This window comes from Vigna umbellata, chromosome 3, assembly GCF_029865625.1.
Source record: "Vigna umbellata cultivar VRB3 chromosome 3, Vumbellata_1.0, whole genome shotgun sequence".
Taxonomy (NCBI): Eukaryota; Viridiplantae; Streptophyta; class Magnoliopsida; order Fabales; family Fabaceae; genus Vigna; species Vigna umbellata.
Window position 1 is genome coordinate 48609887 of NC_142167.1, and position 26246 is coordinate 48636132.

General features: G+C 32.7%; 3 protein-coding genes and 1 non-coding gene across 4 annotated transcripts; 2 read left to right on the top strand and 2 right to left on the bottom strand.

Moving 5' to 3' along the window:
- Positions 1-795: 795 nt before the first annotated feature.
- LOC124847443 (two-component response regulator ORR21-like) lies at positions 796-7492 on the bottom strand. Its single transcript, XM_047324934.2, has 6 exons — positions 7070-7492; positions 5373-5525; positions 4898-5290; positions 4656-4732; positions 2305-3483; positions 796-1326 (listed from the first exon to the last, which is right to left on the bottom strand). The coding sequence occupies exons 1-5, from the start codon at positions 7209-7211 to the stop codon at positions 2305-2307; spliced, it is 1944 nt and encodes a 647-aa protein (XP_047180890.1). The 5' UTR covers positions 7212-7492; the 3' UTR covers positions 796-1326.
- A 3334-nt stretch (positions 7493-10826) lies between these two features.
- Positions 10827-11666, top strand: LOC148202808 (uncharacterized). Its single transcript, XM_088110427.1, has 2 exons — positions 10827-11277; positions 11465-11666. Exons 1-2 carry the CDS (start codon positions 10939-10941, stop codon positions 11642-11644), a joined length of 519 nt encoding a protein of 172 aa, XP_087966553.1. The 5' UTR covers positions 10827-10938; the 3' UTR covers positions 11645-11666.
- Positions 11667-13096: 1430 nt separating this feature from the next.
- On the bottom strand, positions 13097-21113 carry LOC124847444 (phragmoplastin DRP1C-like). Its single transcript, XM_047324937.2, has 13 exons — positions 20994-21113; positions 20100-20150; positions 19940-20001; positions 19265-19355; positions 19064-19128; positions 18768-18962; positions 18535-18654; positions 18378-18448; positions 17945-18170; positions 17155-17205; positions 15574-15823; positions 14732-14871; positions 13097-13508 (listed from the first exon to the last, which is right to left on the bottom strand). Exons 1-13 carry the CDS (start codon positions 21106-21108, stop codon positions 13383-13385), a joined length of 1563 nt encoding a protein of 520 aa, XP_047180893.2. The 5' UTR covers positions 21109-21113; the 3' UTR covers positions 13097-13382.
- A 104-nt stretch (positions 21114-21217) lies between these two features.
- TRNAK-CUU (transfer RNA lysine (anticodon CUU)) lies at positions 21218-21290 on the top strand. Its single transcript has one exon. It is a non-coding gene; the product is annotated as a tRNA-Lys (tRNA).
- The last annotated feature ends 4956 nt before the right edge of the window (positions 21291-26246 follow it).

Here is a 26246-nt window from a genome sequence, read left to right on the forward strand (position 1 = left end):
TACCCAATTAATGATAAAATTGTGAGCAAATGTTGATATTTTTAATAAGATAATTTATTATCAAAATAAAGCGACTGTTTAAAACTAATTCTTTCATTGTCATTTTTAAATTATAAAAATATTAATGGAACTTTGAAAGGATGATATTGTTTAAAAATTGAGAAACAACCTTTTATTAACAAAAATCAAATTGAAAAAATAAATAAATAAATAATAAGATATATCTGTTTCTTTTATTCATTGATAACTTCAAAAAAAAAAAGCTGATTGAATCTCATTTTGCTAGTAGATATTTTATTTACTACCTCCACATTTTTTCCTACACCTCTGTAAATATAGATTAAGACTAAATTATTCAGAAGTTTATAATCAAAACTCAAACATATATGGACAATCTTTAAAAATGTACAATCTTTAAAAATTGGACAATTCAGACTTTCCAGACAGACTCTAAGTGGATTCTTACCATGCTCTAAAGTAACAAATAGTTACCTTCGCCTTCATTTCACCACGATTTTATTCCCAACGTGGATTCCTACCACGAATCTAAACAAGCTAAATGATAAATCGGTGCAACTCACTGAAGCCAATTAATTGAAAAAACAATACTTTGACCAAAATTATAAAGAATGGAAAATACAACGGAACTTTCTAAGGGTGAACATTGCATTTTACCCTAAATATTAAAGTTCTCAACTAACATCTATGAGCAGTTAATACGACAAACATAGGTAAGAAGACCATTAGTATGATTAGACACTACACTAAACACACTTAGACTACTTTCATAATGGATAGTCACCAAGCATTTATCATGATAAACAAAAGAATTCCTAGATAAATTTATGCTGGCAATAAGCCATCAATTCAAACAGTTTAAGTTAGCAAAAGGTTTTATTTCCCTACAGACTAGTTCATAGATTATAGAACATTCCTAGATTACATGTGCACCTACAAACAAGCAAACCAACACACCTATAAAGACTAAATATTTATATAGACACTCTTCCTTGGGCTTTACAATGCACCATGATGAGAAAATGCCTTTCCAGAAACGTACACATTGTTTCTACTTCAGTTTTTCAGAAGCCATAATAGTTCCGCTTTCTTTATACTCGGCAAGCTTTCATTGGACTCTATTGTAGAGCCAATGAAGATAAGCTAGTTACAATACTCATCTAAGACTGAGGAATCAATCTGTACCTTCGTGGAAAGAACTTTTTAAACGACTATTTGGTTCATTGCCCAATGAAGACTTACTCGGTATGAAGGATTTTACCTTTGTACATGTATGAAAAGGTCTTCTCTCGCTAAATATATTTCAACCTGTTGCAAACAAGATTAAGGCATTCACAACCAACATAAAGGTGATGACAAATATAATTTGAAAGACAGGAACTTAGAACAGGGAAATGCGTAATCCAGGAATATCAACGACTGAAGCAACAAGGGAGGAGAAAAGGAGCAAGTCCATTCAACTTTCTGCTATTCCTCAATTAAATTTTGTTCAAAAATGCAGATATAGAAAATAAACAAGGAACATCAAAAGGAGTGAGAAATTATAATACTGAAATTGATAGGATATGTAATGTATATGTTAGGAGGAAACATATTAAAAAGTAGTTGTTAGTAGGTTGTTAGGGTGAATGAGGCTTCCTATATATAGTTGGGGGGTCTTTGTGTGCAGGGGACGTTTTTGATAGTTTGGAGAAGGGTTGACAGGATCTTTGGCATCCTGTGTGAAGGGAACATTGTCCCTTGGCTGCTCCCATACTGTATTTGTGCCCAGAATCAATAATAATAGTTCTACGCAGTGAGCATAGGTGGTTGCAGTGGGTTTTTCCTGGTTTCCTCTATCTAGGAACCTAACAGAACTTGTGTGATCCCAAAGCTTGCTAGTTGCTACAATATCTTCGACCTTTTAGTGGAAAGCATCCTAGTTGGTATTTAATTATTAGCATATTTTGGAAGAAAAATATGCAATGTAATTGCCGAAAATCTTCCTCCTCATGGTTTTAATAAACTCTCAACACATTTCTGCAGTAGTTATTTATTATATCTAGCTTCGAGATATATCAAAGACAATACAAATACACATATCCAGACACTCAAAAACACGGATAACTACTATTTTATTGGAAGTCTAATTTAGAAGTTTAAATTAGCAAGCAACCTGTACAGAAACATAACATGATACATACAATAAGCTCCAATAACAAATAATAGTCAAATCATTGAGGATCTAGATTTAAACTAATATTCACATTCTTATAAAACATAACACTCAAATAGTCATCAACTTACCTATTCAGTAAACACACTTGAATGATCACAAGATTGATATCTTTCAACGATTGGGCGACTCACTTTTTGCATACTTATAAAATTTGGCTCCTCCTTCAGTGCGTTGCCAGTGCTATCTACATTGACTTTCATTTGACTAAAATCACTGACAGATGATTCAATTTCATTTTGAACAAACCTATTTGGAATACAGGTACCTTTACCAATAAACCCAATATTCCTAAGGCACACTTGATCAAATGAATCACCTGGTTTCAAACCATAGGGATCTTGTCTATCAGACATGGGCAAAGGGCTAGGCAAAGGTCTTGCACCACCAAATGTCAAAGTAGAGTTTTGAAGCTGCTGAATACTGCCATTAATGGAGCTCATAGAACAAGTGGAGGGCATAGTATGAGCATAGAGAACAGCTCGAGCTTTTGTGTCCCCACCGGAAAATTGAGATGCACTAACTGAATTATTTGATTTCTGTGACAATAAACTATAATCAATAACGGCATTCATGCCAAAACTGCAATTCTGATTGACAGAAGCAGAACCGTTTACTGCCTGTAGAGTGTCACAGGATTGAGATGGAACCACCAAGCAAGATGGTTGAACATTGATTGAACAACTCTGATCATGTATCAGAGGCTGTTGTTGTTGTTGCTTTTGCTGCTGGTGCTGCTGTTGTTTTTGCTGGGGTTGCTGCCTTTGTTGGTGATCTAATATATCCATCAGTATGTTATTATACTGAGTACCCACTCTTTCATCGCTATTATTGGGTCTCACTGAACCCATTGTATTATTAGATGATGGCCATGCACCATATCCTGACGACATGTCATTTGCAGTTAAGAAAGAGGGAGAAAAATCCTTGCCAATGTTGGAAGGACACTTTACAAAAGGCTGACCATACGCCACAGCATGTTCAGCATGGGAATGTTTTAGCCCAATGGATGCTTGCAGCAATGTGGCCTGGTCCGCTGTAGACAATATGTTAGTTGCAGGGCGACCTAAGAGCTCAGCATGAAGGGCTGCAAGTGTTTCAGGCGGAATATGGCCAGCAGCAGCCAAAGCTTGTATGTCAAATCTTCCAGTAGCGCTCAGCTTGGATTCTATAGTCCCAGGAACTGCATTTAGCATCCCATTCTGTTGCTGTGCCACTCCACTTAATCGCTTCAAGTAAAGTCTAAATTTCTGTAAATGAATATTGTAGTTCAAACGACAATGTTAATTACACTTAAGAGCAACAACACCCAAGCGCATCTCTCTACATATATTTCCTTACTTAGTAAAATAGATCAAATATTTGCATATTAACAGACAATATTCCTCGCACAATTATTGCAATATTTTCAGATTAGTAAAAAATGACGGGCATAAACTCGTAATTCTGACACCAGTAAACTTACAATAAATGGCATTTATCACTTAAAAATGGTTACGATTCATTTCTACATATACTTGACCTTTCGATGATATCAACTAACCACATGTCATTTTAAAAAAGAGAAACTAAAAAAGCTGCATAGTTGCAAAATTATTGCTATCAATCCTACCCATGTCAATCCTGGTCTCCCTCCCCTTTCTCATTCATCAATACACTCATTCTTTCATTCCATTGATTCAAGTCAAAACATATATTTTTTATAACAAATAGTCTGTTGTGCTGCATAATCCATATCAAGATTCTCAACTCAGCTAAAATCATTTTCAATGTTTCATTTCTAAGTAACTTCACATTCTCATTCACAACAGTAAAACAAAGACAGACAACACTGTTGAAAGTTCTTAGCATCATCTTTAAGTTGTCTCAAGGAACAAGAAAACTAAGACCTCATCCACAACAGGCAACCTCGTCAACCACCCCTATCAAAATTGGAACAGCAAAAAAAATAAGTTAAAACCTTGATTTGATCAGTGCTTGGAGCGATTGATTTTCTAATAACAAAAATTTGAGCTTGCGGTTGTGTAATGCATAGTACACATTAGTTGAAGCTAACCCTAGTGATGCATACTCATCAGTGGTAAGAAAGACTAATCATGCACATAAGAGTATCAAGCAGTGGAAGTTAAAGTTTATAGGAGATACCACAAAGGTAATTTCTGCTCAGAAGGTATAATTGCAACAACATGAAATTGACATCAAGACAAGAAAATAATATGCTGGCATTTGAACCAAATAAAAAGTAACCCCCGTGTTAACAAAGAAGATATAACACAATAAAAAATTAACAAAATTAAAACAGCCAAGAAAATAAACAGTGTAACTGACGAGATCGACTGCACATCCAACTACTCAAAATTAATTATGCATTTCTGGGGGAAAATGATAAATTATTGCTTCACATTTTGAACTAAAAACTAACCTGCAAATGACTGGCAACATTTTCTCTAGTCAAACCAGGGACATTCATCAATTCAAGAATTCTCTTTGGCACAGCCTCTAAAACAAGGATAAGAAACAATCTATAAGTTAAAGTGTGATAAATGATTAAATAAACAAAAGCAAAATATCTATGCATTATACTTATTGTAATCTAATTATGTCTAGTAACTGAGAAGAAAAAATAGAAGCAATAGCAAGAAAAATATAGCAGGGGAATCTTACTATCAAGCCCAAGTTGATTCACAGCACTGACAAATTGTTGGTGCAGTTCTACTGACCACACTACGCGAGGCTTCTTAGATGTGGCTGGATCATCACTCTCCAATTCAATATCTTCTTCTTTTAAACTGCTCCTCTTTTTTGGTGCTTTAACTACTTCTGCTGCATCAGCAACAGAAGAAGTATATTCAGTATCATCATTTCCCCGTTTATTCCAATCACTATCTTCCATGCTGCCAGAATTATCATGTTCTTTATTTTCATTCCAGATTTTCCTAACAACATGTTGCCATATATTCCTCAGTTCTTCCTCACGTACAGGCTTAATCAAATAATCACAAGCCCCATGTCTAATTCCCTTCATAACAGCACTTGTTGTACTATCACCAGACATCACTGCACAATGCAGAATATATTTCTAAATGTTAAGCATTACTAAGACACTTATTATTCTAAGGACAAGGGGAACAACACTTACTAATTACAGGAAGGTCCATTTCCAGCCCAACATGTTCAAGGAGCTTATAGCCATCCATGTCTGGCATATGAACATCACTCAGTACCACATCAAAACAACCTTTCCTTTCCCGCAGAAGATTCAAAGCCACAGTAGCCTCAGTGCACGTGGTAACTGGAAGATAAAAACACAAGTAAACAGAAAAGCTTAGTTCAAATAAAGACTAAGTTGCAAATCAGAAGAAATCCATGTCATGACATTTACTAGATCTACAATATCTATTGAAATCATTTGCAGATTTTCAGGCCGTTGTGTTTTAATTGAAATTTAGATCATAGTAAGTAGACTGCATAATAAATATTCTCCATTATATTTAAACAAAATTTTGTTGAGCTCCTTAACCCATGGTAAAAACCAAGCCTCTTCACACTCATTACACATAGTTGAGCACACTAAATAATAACACCCAAAAATAAAGTACAAAACCTATATGCCAATTTATTTACAATAATCTTCATCGGATAGTCGAACAACGTAGGGATTTGCAGAAAGGCAAAATTTGAGTCAGTCTTTCAATTTAACTGTTGGATATTTCACATCTACTCGAGATATGGTCAAATTATAAAATAGAAGTAAATACAAATCTTTTCTTACAAGTCAATTTTGTAGAATACTAAGATGGTATCAAGATTTGTTGAACTTATCGCCACTGACAAGCAACTATTAAACCATTCATAAATATATAGTCCCCCCTTGAAATATCCAATCTTGCATGTGAGGCGTGTGGAGGATATGAAGAATCTTCCCAGGAGTTCCTTCTCCCCATAGGTACAATCAATAAAACGAACCAAATCCAAGCTAGGCATGTCTCGAAAACCTGATACAATGTCATCCATGATCCTAACATAACAAAAACTGTCATCATTTAAGTGGCACTAAGCTCAGTTCCCTAAAACAAACCTTAATTTCTAACATACCACCAATTTCGTACTTGAAGTAATAAGCTTCTCCGTGAGTTAACATCAGAAACCACGTTGCATAATTTCCATAAATCATAATACTTCTAAGTAGGTGTTGGGACTTAAGTACAAGAGGCGAATCCAACCCAAAAGACTAATTCATTAGGTAAGAGAACCTCGAGTCGTAGGTATTACACCGAGTAAGTTATTCTATTGAGTGTGATACTCTTTGACGGCTTTACTACCCTATTTAGTATTCAGTTTGTACCTTAATAATATATAGCCTATAGAGAACCGTAACTCAACTCTCAATGAAAGCACACGTTGTAAGGACTTGAGTAGAAGAGGAGAGAACAACTCAATACTGGTTAATTAGAAAGAGAACCTCAATGTTATAGTTCCGTATTAAGTAGCCTTCCCAACTCCTACCAGTAAGGTATTTCACTCGAGGGAACAATTAGAAGAGAAAATAATGTTTCTTTTACATAAATAATCATAGATATATATCTGCTTCCAGCTGGTAAGATCACTGCTATCGATATGCCGAGTATTGAATATATTTCAAAATCTCAGAATTCAAAACCAGTGATTAACTAAGAACATCTCGCGCCAATCCTCGAGCTCGGTGGTGAAGATATAAAGCAATGCCTCAAGCACAGAACCAGTGATTTACTTACCAGTTAATCTCGTGAGAAAACAAGGAATATAACCGAAAAATGAAAGTTCAGTCGAAAGCAAATAACTAACTAACTAACTAACCGCGGTAACGGCATCGAATTGACATTTGCTCTATAATCCTCAGCGTGGTGGCGTCATCGTCGACGACCAAAACCCTTAGCCCCGCCGGGAACTCCGCCGTGGCACCCTTGCATGCGCCGGCGGCGGAACGCGACTGAGCCATGGGAGCGAGGAGAGCAACGACGTGGTTTGGCGAGAGTTCAGAGGCGGAGAAGCGCAGCAGAATGGCGGAGAGTGAGCATAGGAGAAGAATGGAAACCCTAGCGGAAAAGGAAAGTGAGGAGAAAAGGTTTAAAGGTAAAAATGGATGAATGAAGGAGAAGGAGACGAAGAGAGAGAGTTTAAGGTGCGAGTGAATGGAGAAAGGAACATTCGTGTGAATTGGAGAAACGTGAGGAGGGAAAAGGAAAGGTGGGAATGGAAAATTGAAGGGGGAAGAAGCAAATGATAACGGTGCCAAAGATATTAAATAGCCAAAGATTATATTAAATGAATAAATAATTATATTTAATTAAGAAATGTTCCATATCACTTTATTTATGTCCTACCAGTTTTATTGCACAACACTGCAAATAAGTGTAGTCATGTCTACCTCAATTCTAAGCTCTCTTGTCTTCTGCTGGGAACAGTGAGAAAATGTATTTTTCGATTTATTTTATTATTGAAAAATTACATATAACTATAGGAAAGTTATTTTCTAATTTCTACTATTTTTTATTTTAATCAATTTAAACTTTTAAATTCTTTGATGATGTGGGAATAAGTTAGTTTGGAATTTTTAATATTTTAATTCATTATGCATTAAAATTTGAGGATTTGTTTGGTCTTATCTCTTATATTATTTGTTTATGACTCGTTGATATTAAATTTTTTTATATCTTCCTGAAAAAGTTTTTCTTTAAAACTTAAAGAAATCATCGAAAACTTCATACAGTTTACCAAATATCAAACACTACCTCCTCTTTATAGACTCCAAATAAACGATGAAGTATATTCTTTGTTTATAAACTTTATATCTTCTATTTATTTAAAATTTATCTTTAAATGCTTAGATATATTCATTTCTACAAAATTATATAAATATATTATTTATGCAATTTCTACAATAAATTTATTTAAAATACATTATTTATATAAATTTCAAAATATATCACTCATATAAACTATCAATTTACATTTATTATCTAAAAATCTTCTTTCCTCCAACCTAGGATACCATTTAAGTACAAAACATTGGTATTTGCACAAATTTAAAATAGAATAACATCTTAAAAACGAATATAATAAAAATCTTAATTTATTTAAGGTCAATTAAATAAAAAATATAAACAAAAATCTAAAATTTTCAAGTAATAAATTAAAATTGTTACATAATATTTAAATAAAAATCGTTTAAAATAAAAAATTCTTTAACCACTCTCCAAATCTCACCACCTTACTCATCAACGACGACATTTGTAAGATTATCTACTTCCATATAACATGAGTGCAAAACAGAAACACAAATAAACACGAGTAATCAACCAGAATAAACATCAAATCATTAATACAATATATCATTAAATCAATTATCAAGTCAATATTATAATTCTATCACCCAACCAAAGCCAATTCAAAAACATATTATGTTATTCAATCAATCTTCAATCTAATCCTTTCTTCCAAAACAAATCATGTTATCCTCAAACAATCTCTAAGATCTTATGTCTTCCCAAAGGTAAGTCACCCTACAATAATCGCAGTCAAGCAATGTCAAAACAAGTGTTGTCCTTCCATACTCTGTCGTACAAAATCTGTTCACAAAAAAAGACACATGTTTGAGTGGTTCTCCAATGCAACTTTAGACCTGTCTCCCTTAATCCTCATGACTTATGAGTAAAATCTTTTCTACTACTCACAACGGGCATTATACTCAACGGTGAAATCCTACAAACAAGACATTCATCCCTTTCTACCCCTCAAAAGAAGAAAAGACAACACTCAAACCTCATCTTTTTCACTTGCAAACTCGGTCGGATGGCCAAACCATATACATGAGTTTGCTTGAATGACCAATCAATCTACAGACTATACAAGTCAGTCAAGGCCCGAGCAAGAGATTAAACACGATCATGTATGTCAAATCAAACTCCCGAGACTAAGGGACTTATCTATTCAGCCTAATAGACATATTAAAGAATATGATTCAACTCCACTCTAAAACGACCCAACCTACATCTTTTGGAAGAATGTCTACATATCATAATTAATCTCAATAATTTGGTATTATGGTTATTATTCATTATGTTATTATTAACTATTCTTGTTGGGTCTATCAAGGAGAAGATTCACTAGGGAGACACAAACTCCAATGACATCTGAGCCCAGCCATATAAGGGTTGTCACCACTCTCTACCCAAAACCTTAAGACAATGGGTTAATGGGTCTTTCACCTTTATATATTGTTCTACTTTATCATTTCTATCCAATGTGGGACTTAGACTCACACTTGGATTCCCAACAATCTATCCCTTAAGGGTGAGTCCCTTCCACACAAGTACACTCCCCCTCCAACGAAAGCATTCCCAACCAACCACAATCACGAGTAGCCCTTTCCAACTGTTCATCTTAACAGCCTAAATACCCTTTGCCAAGAAGACTTTCGATACAAGGACCATTATACTCGTATGAGCCGGTTACCAAGACAAACCATCGGTTCTGATACCACTGTTGGGTCTAACGAAGAGGGGGTTCATCAGGAAGACACAAACACCAATGACATATGAACCCAACCATATAAGGGATTGTCGCCACTCTCACCCAAAATCTTAAGACAATGAGTTAATGGGTCTTTCACCTTTATATATTGCTCTACTTTCTCATTTATATCTAATATGAGACTTAGACTCGTACATGGATTCCCAACAATTCTATTATTATATATCTGAGTTAATTATTATTCAAATGATAACCTAGATTCACACTCATGTGGATCTCATAAATACAACTAGTATTTTTCAAAAAATACTTATTTGATAATTACTCATACTCCGTATATTCATAAAAGATCCTCCGTATATTCATAAAAGATCTTCATAAAAGATCTAAATTCTCTTTGAGCGTCAAAAAGTGAATCTCCTCCCTCTATATAGTAAGGAATTTAAAAATATAGAATTCACTCTCGGCAAAATAATTCCAACACTATTTTTCAATCATAAAATATTAACTTCAAATAATTTTCTAATTAATTGATACTTGGTACACTCTCAACGCGAAACTAAAAGATCAATGAATTAAAAAAAAAAATTATTTCCTCACCAGACACACAAAATCATGTCGACTTTTAGTAACTTTCAGTTTTCATGTTAAAAGGTTTACAAACATTTTACAGTTTTCGTAATGAAATTTTCAGAACGAGAATTTTAGAATAAAAGTTTTTATACACATGAAATATACTTTGGAAAAAACATTTTAGAATAGAATGTTCAGAACAAACTTTTCAATTAAAAATACAAATAATGCCTTCTAAAATAAATTTTCCGAAACACCCCACACAGAATGCACTCTGAAAAAAGCTTTCGGGAACACATGAAAAGTGTTTGAATATTTTTTTAGTAATGAAAGAAGGTAGTTTAGCCTTGTTCTATTTATGAGAGAGTGCAATTAGTAATTGCGGAAGTGCTGGAAACAACAACCCATCATGTTTAACAGAGAAAGAGTTCTCAAACTAGTTTGTTTTTGAACCCAAAAGGGTAATTTCTCAACCTCAAGAGATTCTAAGTCCTTCTTTCCATAACTGCCAACACACCAAACCCAACCTTATCTTGAAGCCATAATCTCCAACTCTTTCATTTGGTTGTTTTAAAGCAAGCAAGGTAATCTGAGAACCAAAAAACTACACATGCAACAACATGCACCACACCACACTTCAAATGAAAAGTGTTCCCATTTCTTCATGGCCAATATTTATGCCATCACCATTGCCATCTTCTCTTGCAAATCACAATTACTCAAGCTTGTGTTTTTATTCCCTCAAAGATTTGGATTTGAGAAAAAGAGGCACAACAGTTTTGTGCTCAGCAAGGAGGCAAATTAGATACCAAGATGAAAATGAAGACAGAGATGAAGAAGAGTATGGTCACAATGAAGAGATTACAAAGTTGGAGATTTATACTCAGTCAGCAAAAGGAGAAGCACTTCTTGTACATGCACTTGTGGACCAAGAGGAAGTAGAATTGCTTATCTTCAAGGTAATTTTGGTTATTCCTTAAAATAAAATAAAATTTACTTATTTTTTAAATACATAAAAAATGTTTTTTTTTTAAGAAAGAAGCCCACTAACCTTTATATATTCATTATATAACAAATAATTAATAATAATTGATTTTGTAATAATGTATTTGCTAAGATAAATTTGGTTGCAAAAACACATTTCAGGGGTTCTCTTCATGCTTGAGTTACAGTACCTCACCAGATCCAACAAGAAGCATTGTTCCAGCGAGGGCAGTGATAGTGTCCATAGATAGAGTGAAAGGACCTTTTGATCCTTCAAATATAGAGTATCTGCAAAAGGGTGTAACATGGGAAGAATTCAAGACTAAATTTCTCTCTAATTAAGGAGCATGCTATTTTGTTCTTATTTTTCTCCAAGATGAAATAATAGTTTTTGTTTTATTTTTTAATTATAAAAAAAGACTACGACTTTATTACTTTAAGATTTTAAGTTAAAAATTATATCAATTATTTACACAATTAATCGTGTTTATGTAATCTCTTTTTGATAAACTTTTTCAAATAAACAAAAAATAGACCCATCAATTCTTGTATATAAGTTTTTCAGTCTGGAATAAAAAAAATTCTTTATTTTCTATTTAAATATTTAAAATAAAAAACAGAAAATAAAATATAGGAGTTTTTATTATAAAGATATCTTAAATCAGTTGTATCTTTATTATTTTTTTCATCATCATATTTCTATCATTTTCCTTTTCTTTTCATTTTAGGGTTTGTCTTCCTTTACTCCTTTTTTTTTCTTTCACCCCCATAAAAATTGTATTTCTCAAACTACCCCTTATTAATTATAATAAAAATTCTTAAACTTCCTTACTTTTGATATTTTGTATATTTCAAAAAATATTTCCAAATTCAAAAAATGTTTTTCAAAACATTTGATTTGAAAATTGTAAAAAATATATTCCTACGTGTTTCAGAAGACATAATCTGAATCAGATTAGTTATTTTAGAATATAACAATTTTTTAGAATAATTGTTCGAAAATAAATTTTCGAATACATATCAGAATAGTATTGCAAAATATGAAAAAAAAATTCAAAACTAATATTCCGAAATGTACTTCTAAATACAAAAATAACTTCGAAAACATCCGTTCCAGATTTTTTTTTTCATATTTTAAAATTCAAAAATATTTTCAAGAACAATTGTTCTAAAATATGTAAGAAAAAAATTCCAAGAATGCTCATTCCGTAATGTATAAAACGTATTTTTAATGGTTTTAAACAATTGTAAGACAAAGTTAACATTTAATAGAAATTTAAATACTCTCAACACTATCAATCTCTTGTAATATAAATTTAATAATAATTAACCATTTCAATTACCTCATCATATCAAAACCCAGTTAACCGCACTTAGACAATTATATATAATTCCATTCATTTAACCATTCATAACATAATCATATTGAAATATTTAATAAATCATATTTAAGTATTTAGTTAACCAGGTGTAAAGACTAATAACCACGTAATAATATTAACCACATTTGACAGTCACTTGTAAAATAAAATAATGCTACAGATGTTTTATATAATGCAAGTTTGTTGTGAAATTTATGAATTTGGATTTTTGGTATTGTGCTTCTATTGTATTTTCAAAATATAATGATGTATTTTGATTTTAATGATTTAAAATATTTTTTTATTATACCAAAATCTGTATATTTTAAGGGTATAGCAATGAGACAATATCCAAAAACTATGAGAGAATCTAGACTCAAACCCTACACAGAAAATGCTATGTAAAAAATTGTTTTGGTGACTGGATTGTTAATACAAGAAAACTCTAGGGGCATAGTGCATAGAATTCAATGTGTAACATAATTGTAAGAGGAAACTGTTAATAAGAGGGAAAACATAAACTTCGACTTTATACACTATGGGCAAAAGAATTTACGTGCTAGTGTGCAGTTACTTACTACTTATTGCAGCAACTATGCTTTTAGCTTTCCAGATTGATAAAAAATTAGTAATAAATAGTGAAATAATTTATCTCTGACCGCTCTTCGTTGTAGAGTAGATGCTTTAGCATTCGTTGTAATGGATGGGAAGTATGTTCATTATTTCCAAGCCACAGAATCAATATCATCCATAGCTTGCTTGTACAATTCAAGCCTTTTAGCTAGTTGTGATCTCTTTTCCATAAGTGCTGGGTCTTCATCCAACAACGCCCCCAATTGATCCTTCTGCATACACATCACAAATTTGCGTTAACCTTGTCAGTAAGTTTCCAAAAGGAGCATTTCTCTACAAAGCACTTGAGAGATCAGTAAGGCTATGCATAACAGAAAATATTTACAGTATATAAGGATATTAAATTCTGCATGTTATTACATTCAGATGAATTATGGCAAAAGATACATGCATATTTTCAAATTTGTAATATTCATTGATGATTGCACTCAAGTTTCATGGGTATTTCTCTTGAAACAAAAGAGGGAAGTGAGCCAAGTTTTCAAACCTTCATCCAAATTATTAAAGATCAATTTGAGACAACCTTTAAAAGAGTCCGCTCAGATAATGCCAGAGATTTTTCCAACCAAACATTGTCTCCCTTCTTCAATGAACAAGGGATAATTCATGAATCTTCTTGTGTGAACACCCCGCAATAAAATGGGGTGGTGGAATGAAAAATTAGGCATCTCATAAATGTAACTTGAGTCTCTTCTCCATAAAAATGCACCAAAATAGTATTGGGGAGAAGCTATCTTTACTGCTACCTAATTCATCAATCGTCTACCCTCCAAAACATAAACAATAATAGTCCCATTCAACTACTCTCCAAAGTTTTCCCAAACTTTAGGACAACAAATCATCTTTGTATCTCGAGTGTTTGACTATGTATCATTTGTAAATATTCGTCCTAATCACATGGGGAAACTTGATCCTCGGGATATTAAGAACACATTTATTGGTTACTTACCTACCCAAAAGCATACAAATGTTACTACCTTCCAACAAAACGATTCCTTGTGCCTTGTGTGATGTCACCTTTGATGAAAATACACTATTTTCAACCTTATCTTCAGGGGGAACTCATGCATTGAAGATAAGGATAATCCATTCTTGACAGGAAACTTCCTTTTCCCAAAATTAAGTCCCGTTAATACTCTACCCTCTATTGAGTCTAGTTTTGTTCCTTCTCCTATTCATTCTCCTCGTGTCAATCCCAAGGATATTTGGAAAACAAACTCATAGTGCTATCCATCTCACGAAGGAACCTATACCTGACATTAATGAAGAACAGAATATGGCGGCCATCACTAACTAGTCTAATTATAAGTGAATTTGCAAAGGCCCAAAAATCAGAATAATTTATCATTATCTAAACCATGTGAAAACAACTTAATAGAAAGAGATAGAAATTGATCTATTTGCCAAAAAATAACAAAAAGATATCAACTTATACCTCCCTTTTCCCAACTTGAACATAAAATTGGTTTAGCAATGACCTCTTTGCCTCTCTAACTTGACAATGAACCACCGCTTTCGGAATAGAATGTTTTAGTGAATCACAAACCATGTTGATATAACCATTAACATTTGACCCTGAAATAAGTCACAGAATCTTTAACAACCATAAATCTGTTTCTTATAAATTTTTTCAAGGAAAAAAATCTGTATAGTGACGATAAAATCTAGAGATCTATGGATATTGTTGAAATAAAATTCAAAATAAATAGAAACAACTAATAAGACTTTTGTTGTGATTTAGTAAATTTACTGGGAAATACTTGTACTAATAGATGGATACTAACTCTTCATCTAATTGTTGAAATAAAATCATCTCGACTAAACACTATTTTATTTCCATGAAATTGCAAGCTTTGGTTAAATCATTTATACAAAATCCTTGCTTTAGTATCTAATTTTGCAGAATGGCATTCATTGGGTCCTTTTTGCAAAGCTTGAAGCTAAAATCAGAATTTAATAATGTTAGGGATTGAAGTGACCAACACTTACAATCTACGGACTTGAATGAGGATTTATTCAATAGGTGTTTGTACTTTCTCTTTGTAACACATTTCTACTCAGACCATATCTCCCAAACATCAGTTGAACATCATCTAAATTGAAAAATCAAAGCCAGACCTACTATAATACCTAAAATAAATGATTATCAAAACACCCTATTCTTAATTTTGTAGAACCAAGAATTTGCATGAATGATAAACAAGAAAAAAAGTGAAATTCTAAAGTCTTGAGGAGTGGACTTCTAAGCAATGAGAATGAATGCAGAGAATTGTTTACCAATTTTACTGAGGTGACTATCTGAGTGAGTATCCACATTGGGATTAGGAGTACTTCGATTTGGGTTCTTTGGATCTGAACTTTTTTCTGGTTCAAGATGCATCTTCCGAAAAAATTCCACTGTTAGATAGCCAGACTCCATATCCACCATCCGGATCACAGTCCTCCTACTTTCTTCACGGAATCGTTCCAAAGAATCGTTTGCAGAAGCAGCTATATCAGCTTGAAGGGTGGGAAACCTCTTCAATTCCTGCATGCAATAAATTTATAACAAGTGGAAGATTTATACCATTTGTGATTTCCTGAATATTGAGTGTTCCAAGCAATGTTTATTAGACAAAATGATAATTGTTTCTGTTCTTTCCTTTTAAGAGGAGTTATAGTTGGTTTCCCTAATTTCATGCATCTAGTATTTAAGAGAAACATAGCTCAAGTTTCCATAACTTGTGTTTACAATTTCAAGAGTTTTAAATTCTAAATTAAAAGTATATAAATGCTAAGATGTTCTTTCATACTTGAAGTATGAGATATTCTATGTGAACTTGAGGTCAGTCTAATCCATCTCTTGAAGGAGCCTACGTGATTTTGTTCAAATATTGCATGTGGAGAGAATCGACTAGAAATAAAGCTAATTTAGAGCATATAAGTGGGTGCTAACCTCTAATAATTAATTACAAGAGACCTTTAGAATCTTCTAACAACCCTAACAACTTCTAGAAATACATTTAATATCCTACCAACAACAATATTGCATTTAATACCCAACCAACAACAACACTTCCCTTCAAGTTGGTTAATGAGCTATGCTAATAGATGACTAATTATCATAATAAAGGATCATAGGTTCTTCACATGGCACTTTAAGATCATTTAGAAATTCTCATCCATAACAAATCGCGCACCCCTTATGCCATAGCTCATAATTCAGCTTATGCACTAGACCTTGCATCAGTATTGTTAGATATATTGTGTTTATGTTAATTAGGGAAACATAGACTTTTGATAATGTTTGATATGGTAGATATTGTTTATATTTTTTTAACAATATCTTTTATTTACCATATTTATATTTGGTTGCCATATATATTGTATCATTCTTCATTATAACTATATTACCCTTTGTGTGTTTTAGACATAAGGGAGATTAATCTTATACCTAGTTTTACTATATTCAATATGGTATCTAGAGCCTAAAGCGTTTGATAGCCAATGTTTGAATTTTGAATTCATGGAGAGAGTATTCTCTAGGTTCTTGTCATAGAATAGTTTTTATCAAAGATTTCAAGATAAACAATCTCAATATTCTAACAAATTTTATTATGAAAAACTATTTCTTGCACCTTTTTCTCTTCCAACTCCAGTTTCTTAACTACAATTCCTCATTTCCTTGTTCCAACAGCAAAACAGAACGCTAGTATTTGACAGTGAAACTAGAGCAGGAGGGAACACCAATATCTCCCCTAACACAGATGAATTAACTGTTGACTAATATCGAGTCCATCGCGCTAAGATTCATTGTTTTGAAAATTGGAGTCTTCTGAACGAGTTACATCAACTTAAAAAAAAAAGGACTGTACCTACCTCAGTTTCTGCAATTGACTTCCGAACAAGCTCCTTCAGAATTAGGTGGACCTGAAAGCAGGTATCAGGAATCAATTTGTAAGCAGAACAAACAAGGGTTATTGAAGAAGAAACACTTATGAGGTAATCTTTTTCAGAATGAAACGACACGAAGAAATGCAGGTAGTTAGTGAAAAATAAAAGAGGTATCCATTCTTTTGGAGCAACTTCTTTTTCCTACTTGAACGCTAACAAACAGGAATAAGCAGTACAGAGAAAATATATAGGTAAAACAATTAAAATGTGATAGACTAGAGGAAGGGTGCACATTTTCAAATTTAGGTTTTTGAAATTAAAGATTACAGTTTCTAGCTTCGAAAGTGACGCATCATCTGAAAGAGGTTTAAAAAAATAAAATGTCTGCTGGGTTTTTCAGTGTAAAATTGGGGTTTAAAGTAGGTATGTCATATGAAAACTAGCGAAAGTTAATTAGGAATTCAGATCAGAACGGATATCATATGCTGTTAAATGTTCCAGTTTTGCCATACGTACAAAGATATAAGTTATTCTTTTAAAATCAGGATGTAGGTCCCGTATATACATTTTATAAAAGTAGTGTAAAGTATCATCTTCAGTAGATGGTACGTGCAGATTAAATTATTTTACATGATTTTCATATTATAGCTTAATTTAAAATTAAAATACAATATTTTATAATAATTTTGAAATTAAAAACATATTTAATCAAACTAAATATTGGCAAGTCCATCACATATTCAACCAGAAAAAGGAATAAAATGAAGAGGATTACAGCATCCACAGAGGCTTCCGCTGGGCCTTTGAAATAGCCGATAGATCCTTCAATAAGTCTTCTGTAGCCTTGCTCTGGAGCAATTAGATGTGGCTGATAACCATCCGCTTCTGTAACTACTCGTTCAACATTCTTTACGGAAAGATGACGATTAAATGGGAGCTTTTTTAAAGCAGCTGGTAATTGGTGGTCAAAAACACCATATATCCGGTCCCCACCAGGACGGCTAGAATACCAGTTGGTTACTTAATCAAATATATTAATTCTCTAAAAAACTTAAGACAATGAGGAAAATTACATGGATAAATTTTTTCATAATAAACACGTGATTAATCACATGGCTTTTTCTAATGCAGTTATTAGAACTTATGCCCTAAAAGTACTAATGCGATTTTGTCCTCATTGTCCTCAACAAAAAATAGGCAGCACTTACCCTCCATCCAGGTGTTCTTTAAATACTTTGTCAAATGCTCGACACATCTGTAAAATTGTATATAGCTTTGCCTATATAAAGAATAGCGGTACTTAGTACGAGCAAAACCCAAGATGTTTCAAACACAAGAAGATTGTCTTTTGATCGAAGTTCTGACCCCTGAATCCACAGCTATTGGCCTGCCAATTCGGTCTAGCTCTGCATTAAGCTCGTCAATGGCTTTCTTTATTAAGGCAATGATACTGGGTATCTTCTGCCTAATAACAATCTCCAAATGCTGCAGTGATAATTGGCAATATAGAAAGGAAAGGGAAATTGCTCACGATCACTTAAATCAACAGAACAGAACCATTAAGGAAAATTACGTGAAGAATATATTATTGAGAATACTTGGGATAGAAGTCTGGCCAAATATTCTGCCCCCATTTTATGTGCTAAATGTCCATATTCGGGACTACTCTCGAAATATTCACGCTCCTTCTTTCGAGCAACAATCATGTCAACATTTTTATTAATATCAGCTTGTGAACGATTGACAATTCCAACCCAAGGATGCTGCAACCTGTACTGTCTTCCTTCGAGAACCTTTCGATTCACATAAACACCACTTTTCATCAGGTGATAGACATCTTAGTGACAACATCAAAACAGAACATAATCACCACGCAGCTATTACAGAATTATACCTCAACTGCATTAGTTCCTTTATCCATAAGATCAAGTTTTGTCAACACCCCAAATGTTCTTTCACCTGAAAAACGAATAAAATACCTCGACCACATTAGGTCCTTTCTAAACGAGTCTGGGATAAAAGGAAAGATAAAGGAAGATATGATCATAGGAAACAGAGTCAGCACTAAAAATTCCTTCAAATATACGAAACAGACCTGAAGGATCAACTTCTCTTGAAATTTTTATTGCATCTGAAGTAGCAATATCTTGGTTTGCAGGAGATATGGCCAATATAATGCAATTGGGCTGCACCGTAAGAAAATTAGTTGCTTGTGTTGTGATAGGCAGTCAGAAGTTGGATGAGAAGATATAATTGGTTTAGTCCCTCTACCGTTTTGTAATTCGTTTCTTTATTTTTATGCTATATGGGTATGCTGCAAATGATCGATGTAGTGTGCCATCCTTGTTGGGATATGTTGGAAGTAGCACATAAGACCAATTTATAATATATATTTTAACTAAACCTCTGGCCGGGTTCTAACCATTAGTCTCACATTCCGACGTTCAAATAAAACCTACTTGGTTGTACTAAAAACAACTTAATAATGAATCTATGGTTGATTCCAATTTGAGTAAATAGTGATGGCCACTTTGAAAGAGATGATTGAAATAAAACTGTCTCCACTCAAGAACCACTATATAAATTTTAATCTACTCTAACACTGTACAAGGTACGTTTTTGGAAGGGAGTTCATATATAGTACATTGGCTTTAACTTGCTTCCTTTAATAGCCCTTATTTGACGAAGATCATATAGCGTGCTTGATTAGTAGTTTAATACAATTTTCAATCATACATGCTCATTCATTTTATATTAGAAGCACAATTACCTTCTCAATATAAGAGCGGACCATGTTCTCAATATCTTGAACGATAGACTCTGATTGTCCCTCTGAAAACGAAGCACAGATTCTATTATTTTTTAATCAATGTGTCCTTTAAAATTTAACCAACTAGTTTAAAAATACTGGGAAATATGTGAAACTTTACCTACAGCAACCTTTGTCAATCCAGGAAGGTCGATGAGGGTTAAGTTCACGACTGCAGACAAAGCCATGAAAAGTCATTATGCAACTATAATTGAAGTGTTCATATATAAGTGAAGGAAAAACGTGTTTCATATTCTCAATTAGGACTTGTTTTGCAATCAACAGAAATCATTCCAATGAAGTTTTACTAAAAATCATGCCTTATCTCTCACTGCACGGGATTACATGTGATGGAAACCCATAAAACGAGTATTGAAAATGCACCAATTAAATGGCTCCTCTCATATTCCACTAAATCCAAACATTATTACTCGAGTAAATTGGCAGATCATTTAAGTTAGAAATCATACATAGAATGGATCTATTTTGACTTGATAATAAACTTAGTTCAACATGGGTTTCATACTAAATTTTACATTCAAGCAAAAAGTCTAAAAGGAATTCCCTTACTACAACACAAAAATTTGGAGAGCCCTAATCTCGAACACAAAAATCTCAGCTGCAATAACGGAATGATTGAAATACTTCTGTATTATTTCACATTTCACACAAACACACAAAAACTTTCGTTTGACCATTAGATTTTGGGTGGGTATGTTGCACTCATTTTTAATGTTGTACATTGCAACCCCAATGTTTCCTTCCAAAAGTAGGATCTCTATCATCGACAATGGAAATAGGTATCCCATGTAGTCTTATAATCACTTTAGCTAAAACCTCAGGAATCGTTTTTCCAGAATATGGATGTTTAATTAAAGAAAAAATGTCTATATTTGCGAATAACACTTTCAATGACCAGGGGTGATGGTAAAAAGAAACAAAATTACAACGTTACAAAGTTATAAAATCAGTTAAAGTGCTTGTGCTGATTTCAACAGGTGATGGAAATAAATACCATGTGGAGAATATATGCTGAGTTGAATTGGAACGTTTGAAATTGCCTTTGTTTTCCCAGTTATACGATCTGTTTCATCTGAAATTTCTTGTCTCACAGCAGCTGCATGGGACATATGAGGAAAAGTGAGCTCAGTTTCTACAGTTAAGAGCTTTACTCTTATTGTCATCCGTAATTTTAATTAATAAATAATAAAAAAAAGCTTAAACATCTATTAAACAAAAGCCCGTCTAGCTCAGTTGGTAGAGCGCAAGGCTCTTATCCTTGTGGTCGTGGGTTCGAGCCCCACGGTGGGCGTATATCTTTTATTTTCTTTTAATATTTAATATGCAAGCTTTACGTTTTGTTATATGGATTTGCTTTGGTCTTCATATGTTTTTTTTTGTTATTGTTTTGTTTCATAAATTTATGCATGTGAAGTCATCATGCTTAGCATGACTATATAAAATGGACGTATAGCATCATACCCATGCCAAAATGGCCCTGAGAGTCTACGTCTTATCTACGAACGCAGCTCTTTTATCATAAAGACAAATGATTCCGCTAGATATTATTTTAATTTAATGATAGTTATTTTTTAAGAAAAACTAACATTGCAATTATAGGTAAATCAGATGGATTTCTGTATCGTGGCAACAAATTCTGCAGCTCAAATCTACCACTCTCTAAATGAAGGACTGTGGTCTACTAAGCTCAATTAAGTATAATATTCAGCACATGATCCCATATATTCAACAAAAAATTGAGATTAGACGGATAACAAAATCAATAGAAGACTATACAATACAAGTGGCTTACCACAAGTGGCGTACCTGATACGAGTTCATCATTAGTTAGTGTAAATCTTACTGAATTAAAAAAGAAATGTTCATAGTCAGAAATATCATTACCAAAGTCAGAGAATCTCTTCCTTGGTTGATGAAGAAACTCGGCATATTCCTGTTTCCCATCTTCCGTCTTGTGAAGTTGCAGCACTAGTGGCCTCCGTGTGACAATACCTTATAATGAAAAATAATGTTATAAAGGCGTTCAGACGAAATTAATGAAATTTTCTAAAAGAAAATATATATTTCCCGGGATACAAGACAAGGTATGAAAACTAAACAAACATTATTTCTAAAGTTTTGTACCTTCTCTGATCCAATAAACAATAAATATTTAGGATCGTTGAAATAACAACCGTTCATAAAACATCTCTAACTTTATTACAAATAACAGTGATTTTACAATCCTCCTTGAAATTAAATTACACAGTAAATAGTTTAATGTCCCAGAAAAGTAAAACACATCCAATACTTGACAAAAGAAAAAAAGGGGAAAGATGACTGAATTCCAATTCCTCATAAGACAGCTCCTTCATGCAAGTAAATGGCAGCAACAAACCATATAATAACCATTATTATCATTATTTAAAATTGAATGAAAAAACAAATTAAAGTCTCTTACACTCCTACCCGTACGTAGCATAGCTTTATATTTTTCCAATAATAAAATTATATTGTAGAAATAGTGTCAATGTTATTTTATTTTGAATAAAAATACTAACTCGATCAAACCTGCACAGAGTTAATTTCGAAAATGTGTATTCCATATCGAAAATTTTGTATCCAAAATAATATCAGCATGATTCAAACATGAATAAAATGGTTAAAAAACACTGATAACTATCACTTACGAAGAAAAGATATCACGTTACTAGGAAAAGAAATGCAAATTAAGTAACGCTGTAAGTGAAGATTACCAGATCCACGTGGCAGAAAATCCCTCCCTACAACACTTTCCAGCACTGAAGATTTCCCTGAACTCTGGTTCGTTTCCAAAATCGCAATAACCAATCACAATATATATAGCAAACACAATCAATCGATTACAAAACGAAGAAAAGGTCACAATCGAAAAGAAGCGCGCGTAACCTAAACGCACCTGTCCTCCAACCACCGCGACGGTGGGAAGCGCCTCCCACAGGGACATTCCCTCGCCGCCGTGGTCGCCGAGCACCGTGCAGGCGCGTTGGATCTTGTTGATGAGACCGATCAAGCTCGTCATGGTCGCCATTTTCTCGAACAACGACTAATGCCAGAAACCGATTCAAAAAAATGGTTATATAGTGGGACTCAGTAGGGAATGAGAATGCTCACGCTTTTCACAGATTTCGTTCTATCTCGAAAACTGATTCGTTGCGTTAGTGCGTGTCATTTTTTGCATGGGAAATGCAGCAACCAAGGAGAATGTGAAACTGAATGCGTTAGCGTAGTGTTTGTTATGTGAAATAGAATGAACGTGACACGCTGCATGGTTGCATTTCATTTCATACTTTGGTTTACATCCACAGCAATCAATTTTTCACGCACGATACAATCTTGATTTAATCATATAATTATGTTTGACTAAGGAAAGAAAAACCACACATCTATATTTTAAAACAATGAAATACAACTGAGATAGTGAATTTTAAATAATAGCAATTTTTAGAAATGAAACTAGGTTTTTTCTTGATGAATATAATATTTTAATATTTAAAATAATTATATAAATAAATAATATCTTTTTAAGATTTTGGTTAGATATTTTTTCAATATGTTTACAATGAATCAAAATCTGGCTTTTTTTTTTCAATTAAACTAGCAAACTTTTGATTTTCAATTTAACTTAGAGATAGTTTTAACATTATCTCTTTTTATACTGTCAAGCAAACACTTTTCTGAATGGCACTTTTTATAATTCTCAATTATTAACTGTTCACTTGAACCTTTATATTAACCTTTATTTCCATTTCCCTTCTCGATTTCCTTCTAAACCTACTATCAACATTATTTTTTTAGAAAAACAATTGTACTTGCACCCTAATTATTACAAAGATAATAAAATTATATTATAAAGATACAATTTAGAAGACATTTATGAGTATTTTTTATTAATAAAATTTAGGATATATAAATATTAGGCGTATAAATTGAGTTTGGTCCATAGCACATAACCTTGACCCATATGGGAAAGGACTAAAATAGCTTATAGGATTAAAAAATTCACATAAAAGAACGTGCATAAGGTGGTGAAAATATAAACAAAAACTCGTATAAGTTTGAACAAAACCATAGGCCAGAGTAAAAGACCTTTAAAATGAGATTTTCAAAATATATTTATTTTTAAGAAATTATACTCATGAAAAAACAAAACAAAAAATTATTAAACTTTCAAAGTTTGATTATGGCTGTATATAAAGGTAGAGGACTTCTGTTTTTTGTTTTACTGTTTTTTACATCTTATATACTCTCTTCCAAATTTGTAAGTATGCAATGAAATGTGTAAATAGCTTTAGGTAGTCATTTCGCCTATAACACTAATACATATTTTCAATTATCTTTCATCTTATAAAGTGTATGATTTTTTTTTTATGGTATATTATGGTTAGAGAATCACAATATAAATCACAGTAGGAGGCTATTAGGATACTATATAATTGAATTTGGTGTTAGAAGTTGACTTTAAGCCTAATTTAACCCTACAAAACCAGCTTGTAAGGTGAGGTTTGCACCTACTTATAAACTATGAATTGATCTTATCTCTAGTCGTTGTGGGACTTCCAACATTTAGTTTTTGCACTAATAACACTTTTATTGCATGTTTTCACCACATGCTTTCATGCTTTTAGTAATCTTCATGGTTTTGGCAAAATATGAGTTCACTGATTATTCCTCTCATTTCACCTGAGTTGATTTTTGAAATTTCGTTTTCATTGAGTCATATATTTTTGGATGTCTCATCACTAAGAATAATGTCTAGAATTTCTCTATCAATTGTTTGATAAAGATAATTATTTATCATGTTCCACCAAATTCCAAAACTCCTTGGTTCAAAGAAAATTCTTCATCAACTTTGTCGAATGATCATAATGGCCATAGAACTTGGGAATTGATGGCTACACGTGTTTGTTTGAATCTGCCATGCTTCAACCTTTTCAAACCACCAATACTCACGATTTGCACTTTGCACTAAATGTTATAATTGGTGATCAAACAATAATATAAACTTATAGTCGAAATAAAACTAAAAAAAACCACTGATTTTTCTGTGGGTTTAAATAACTGCTAAAATAATGAACTAAAAAGTAGCTTCATTCCCTAAAAACGGGTCAATAACTTACCTTTTATTTAACAACTTAAAAATTGCAATTAACAAAAAATAATATAAGTAAATATCTACTGACGATATTAACCTAAACCAAACGGATTCTAACCCTAAATTTAACTTTATAAATGAACCTACAGAAGCTTTATTTATTGTGATACAGAATATCCACATTGGGTGGAACAGAATACCCACTTATATTAAATAAGGCCAATTTAAAGTATATAAATGGGTGCATATCTCATCTTACAAGCCGATTTTGTGGGGTTAAGTTAGGTTTAAAAATCACTTTATAATATGGTATCAGAGTCATGATTGGAGTCTATCCTAACGAGATTTATGTGGGCATTTTGTTCCATTCGTTGTCGGACCAGTATCGGACCACCCATTAATTATAAGTTTCACATCGACGACTAGAGATAAGACCAAATTATAATATATAAGTGGATTCAAATCTCACTTTACATAAAAAAATATTCCAGAAACAACTATTAACTTAAAAAATGATCCAAATTTTATAAATAAACATTTTCTCATTGCTGAAATATGCAACTTTGTTTACGGTCAACCTAAATAGAAGTTTTGTCACGTCTTGCATTCCTGTCTGTGATTATAATAAACCGGGGTGTATATGCATGAATTGACTTTGTGATACTTTTCACATAGTCGAATTTTATTATCTGATCTGGTCGAAACTTAGGTTTGAATGAATCAAATAATATTTTTTAAGAGAATAAGTTGCTTTTTTGTCTTTATGCATAACACCCATTTCTTCTTTACTTACAACTTTGATAGTTATGATTGTTTTTATAATGTTTTTCTTAGTCTTAGTCTTCTTAGACTTAGTCACCTTAGTTTCATCCTTGATTTTTCAACACAAAGGGAGATGCCATTTGTCTAGATGTGGTTGTCGGTAACATGAAAGTGTGATGGATTTGATTTTTTTTTTTTTTTCTTCAATTATATTTGATTAATTAGTTTTACAAAAAATTATGACATATTTATACAATTTGACAATTTTGTAAAAGAATAAACTTTGTTACAAAAACACACATTTCATTAATATTACTTTCTACATAGAAGTCCTTTGTTCACACTCATTTTGTTTTCTGCATATTATTTTGT

Bases quoted from the DNA above. Each gene is read 5' to 3' on its own strand.
- LOC124847444 (XM_047324937.2), bottom strand. From the start codon at position 21,108: ATGTCCCATGCAGCTGCTGTGAGACAAGAAATTTCAGATGAAACAGAT. The intron at 15,824-17,154 runs GTAGGTACAGTC...TATTGCATGCAG, and splicing joins AGTCAATTGCAGAAACTGAG to GAATTGAAGAGGTTTCCCAC. The intron at 14,872-15,573 runs GTAAACAATTCT...GACTTATTTCAG, and splicing joins TAGTCACCTCAGTAAAATTG to GGTCAAATGTTAATGGTTAT.
- LOC148202808 (XM_088110427.1), top strand. From the start codon at position 10,939: ATGCACCACACCACACTTCAAATGAAAAGTGTTCCCATTTCTTCATGG. The intron at 11,278-11,464 runs GTAATTTTGGTT...AACACATTTCAG, and splicing joins TAGAATTGCTTATCTTCAAG to GGGTTCTCTTCATGCTTGAG.
- LOC124847443 (XM_047324934.2), bottom strand. From the start codon at position 7,211: ATGGCTCAGTCGCGTTCCGCCGCCGGCGCATGCAAGGGTGCCACGGCG. The intron at 5,526-7,069 runs GTTAGTTAGTTA...TTTATCTTCCAG, and splicing joins AATTCGATGCCGTTACCGCG to TTACCACGTGCACTGAGGCT. The intron at 4,733-4,897 runs GTAAGATTCCCC...TCCTTGTTTTAG, and splicing joins GAATCAACTTGGGCTTGATA to AGGCTGTGCCAAAGAGAATT.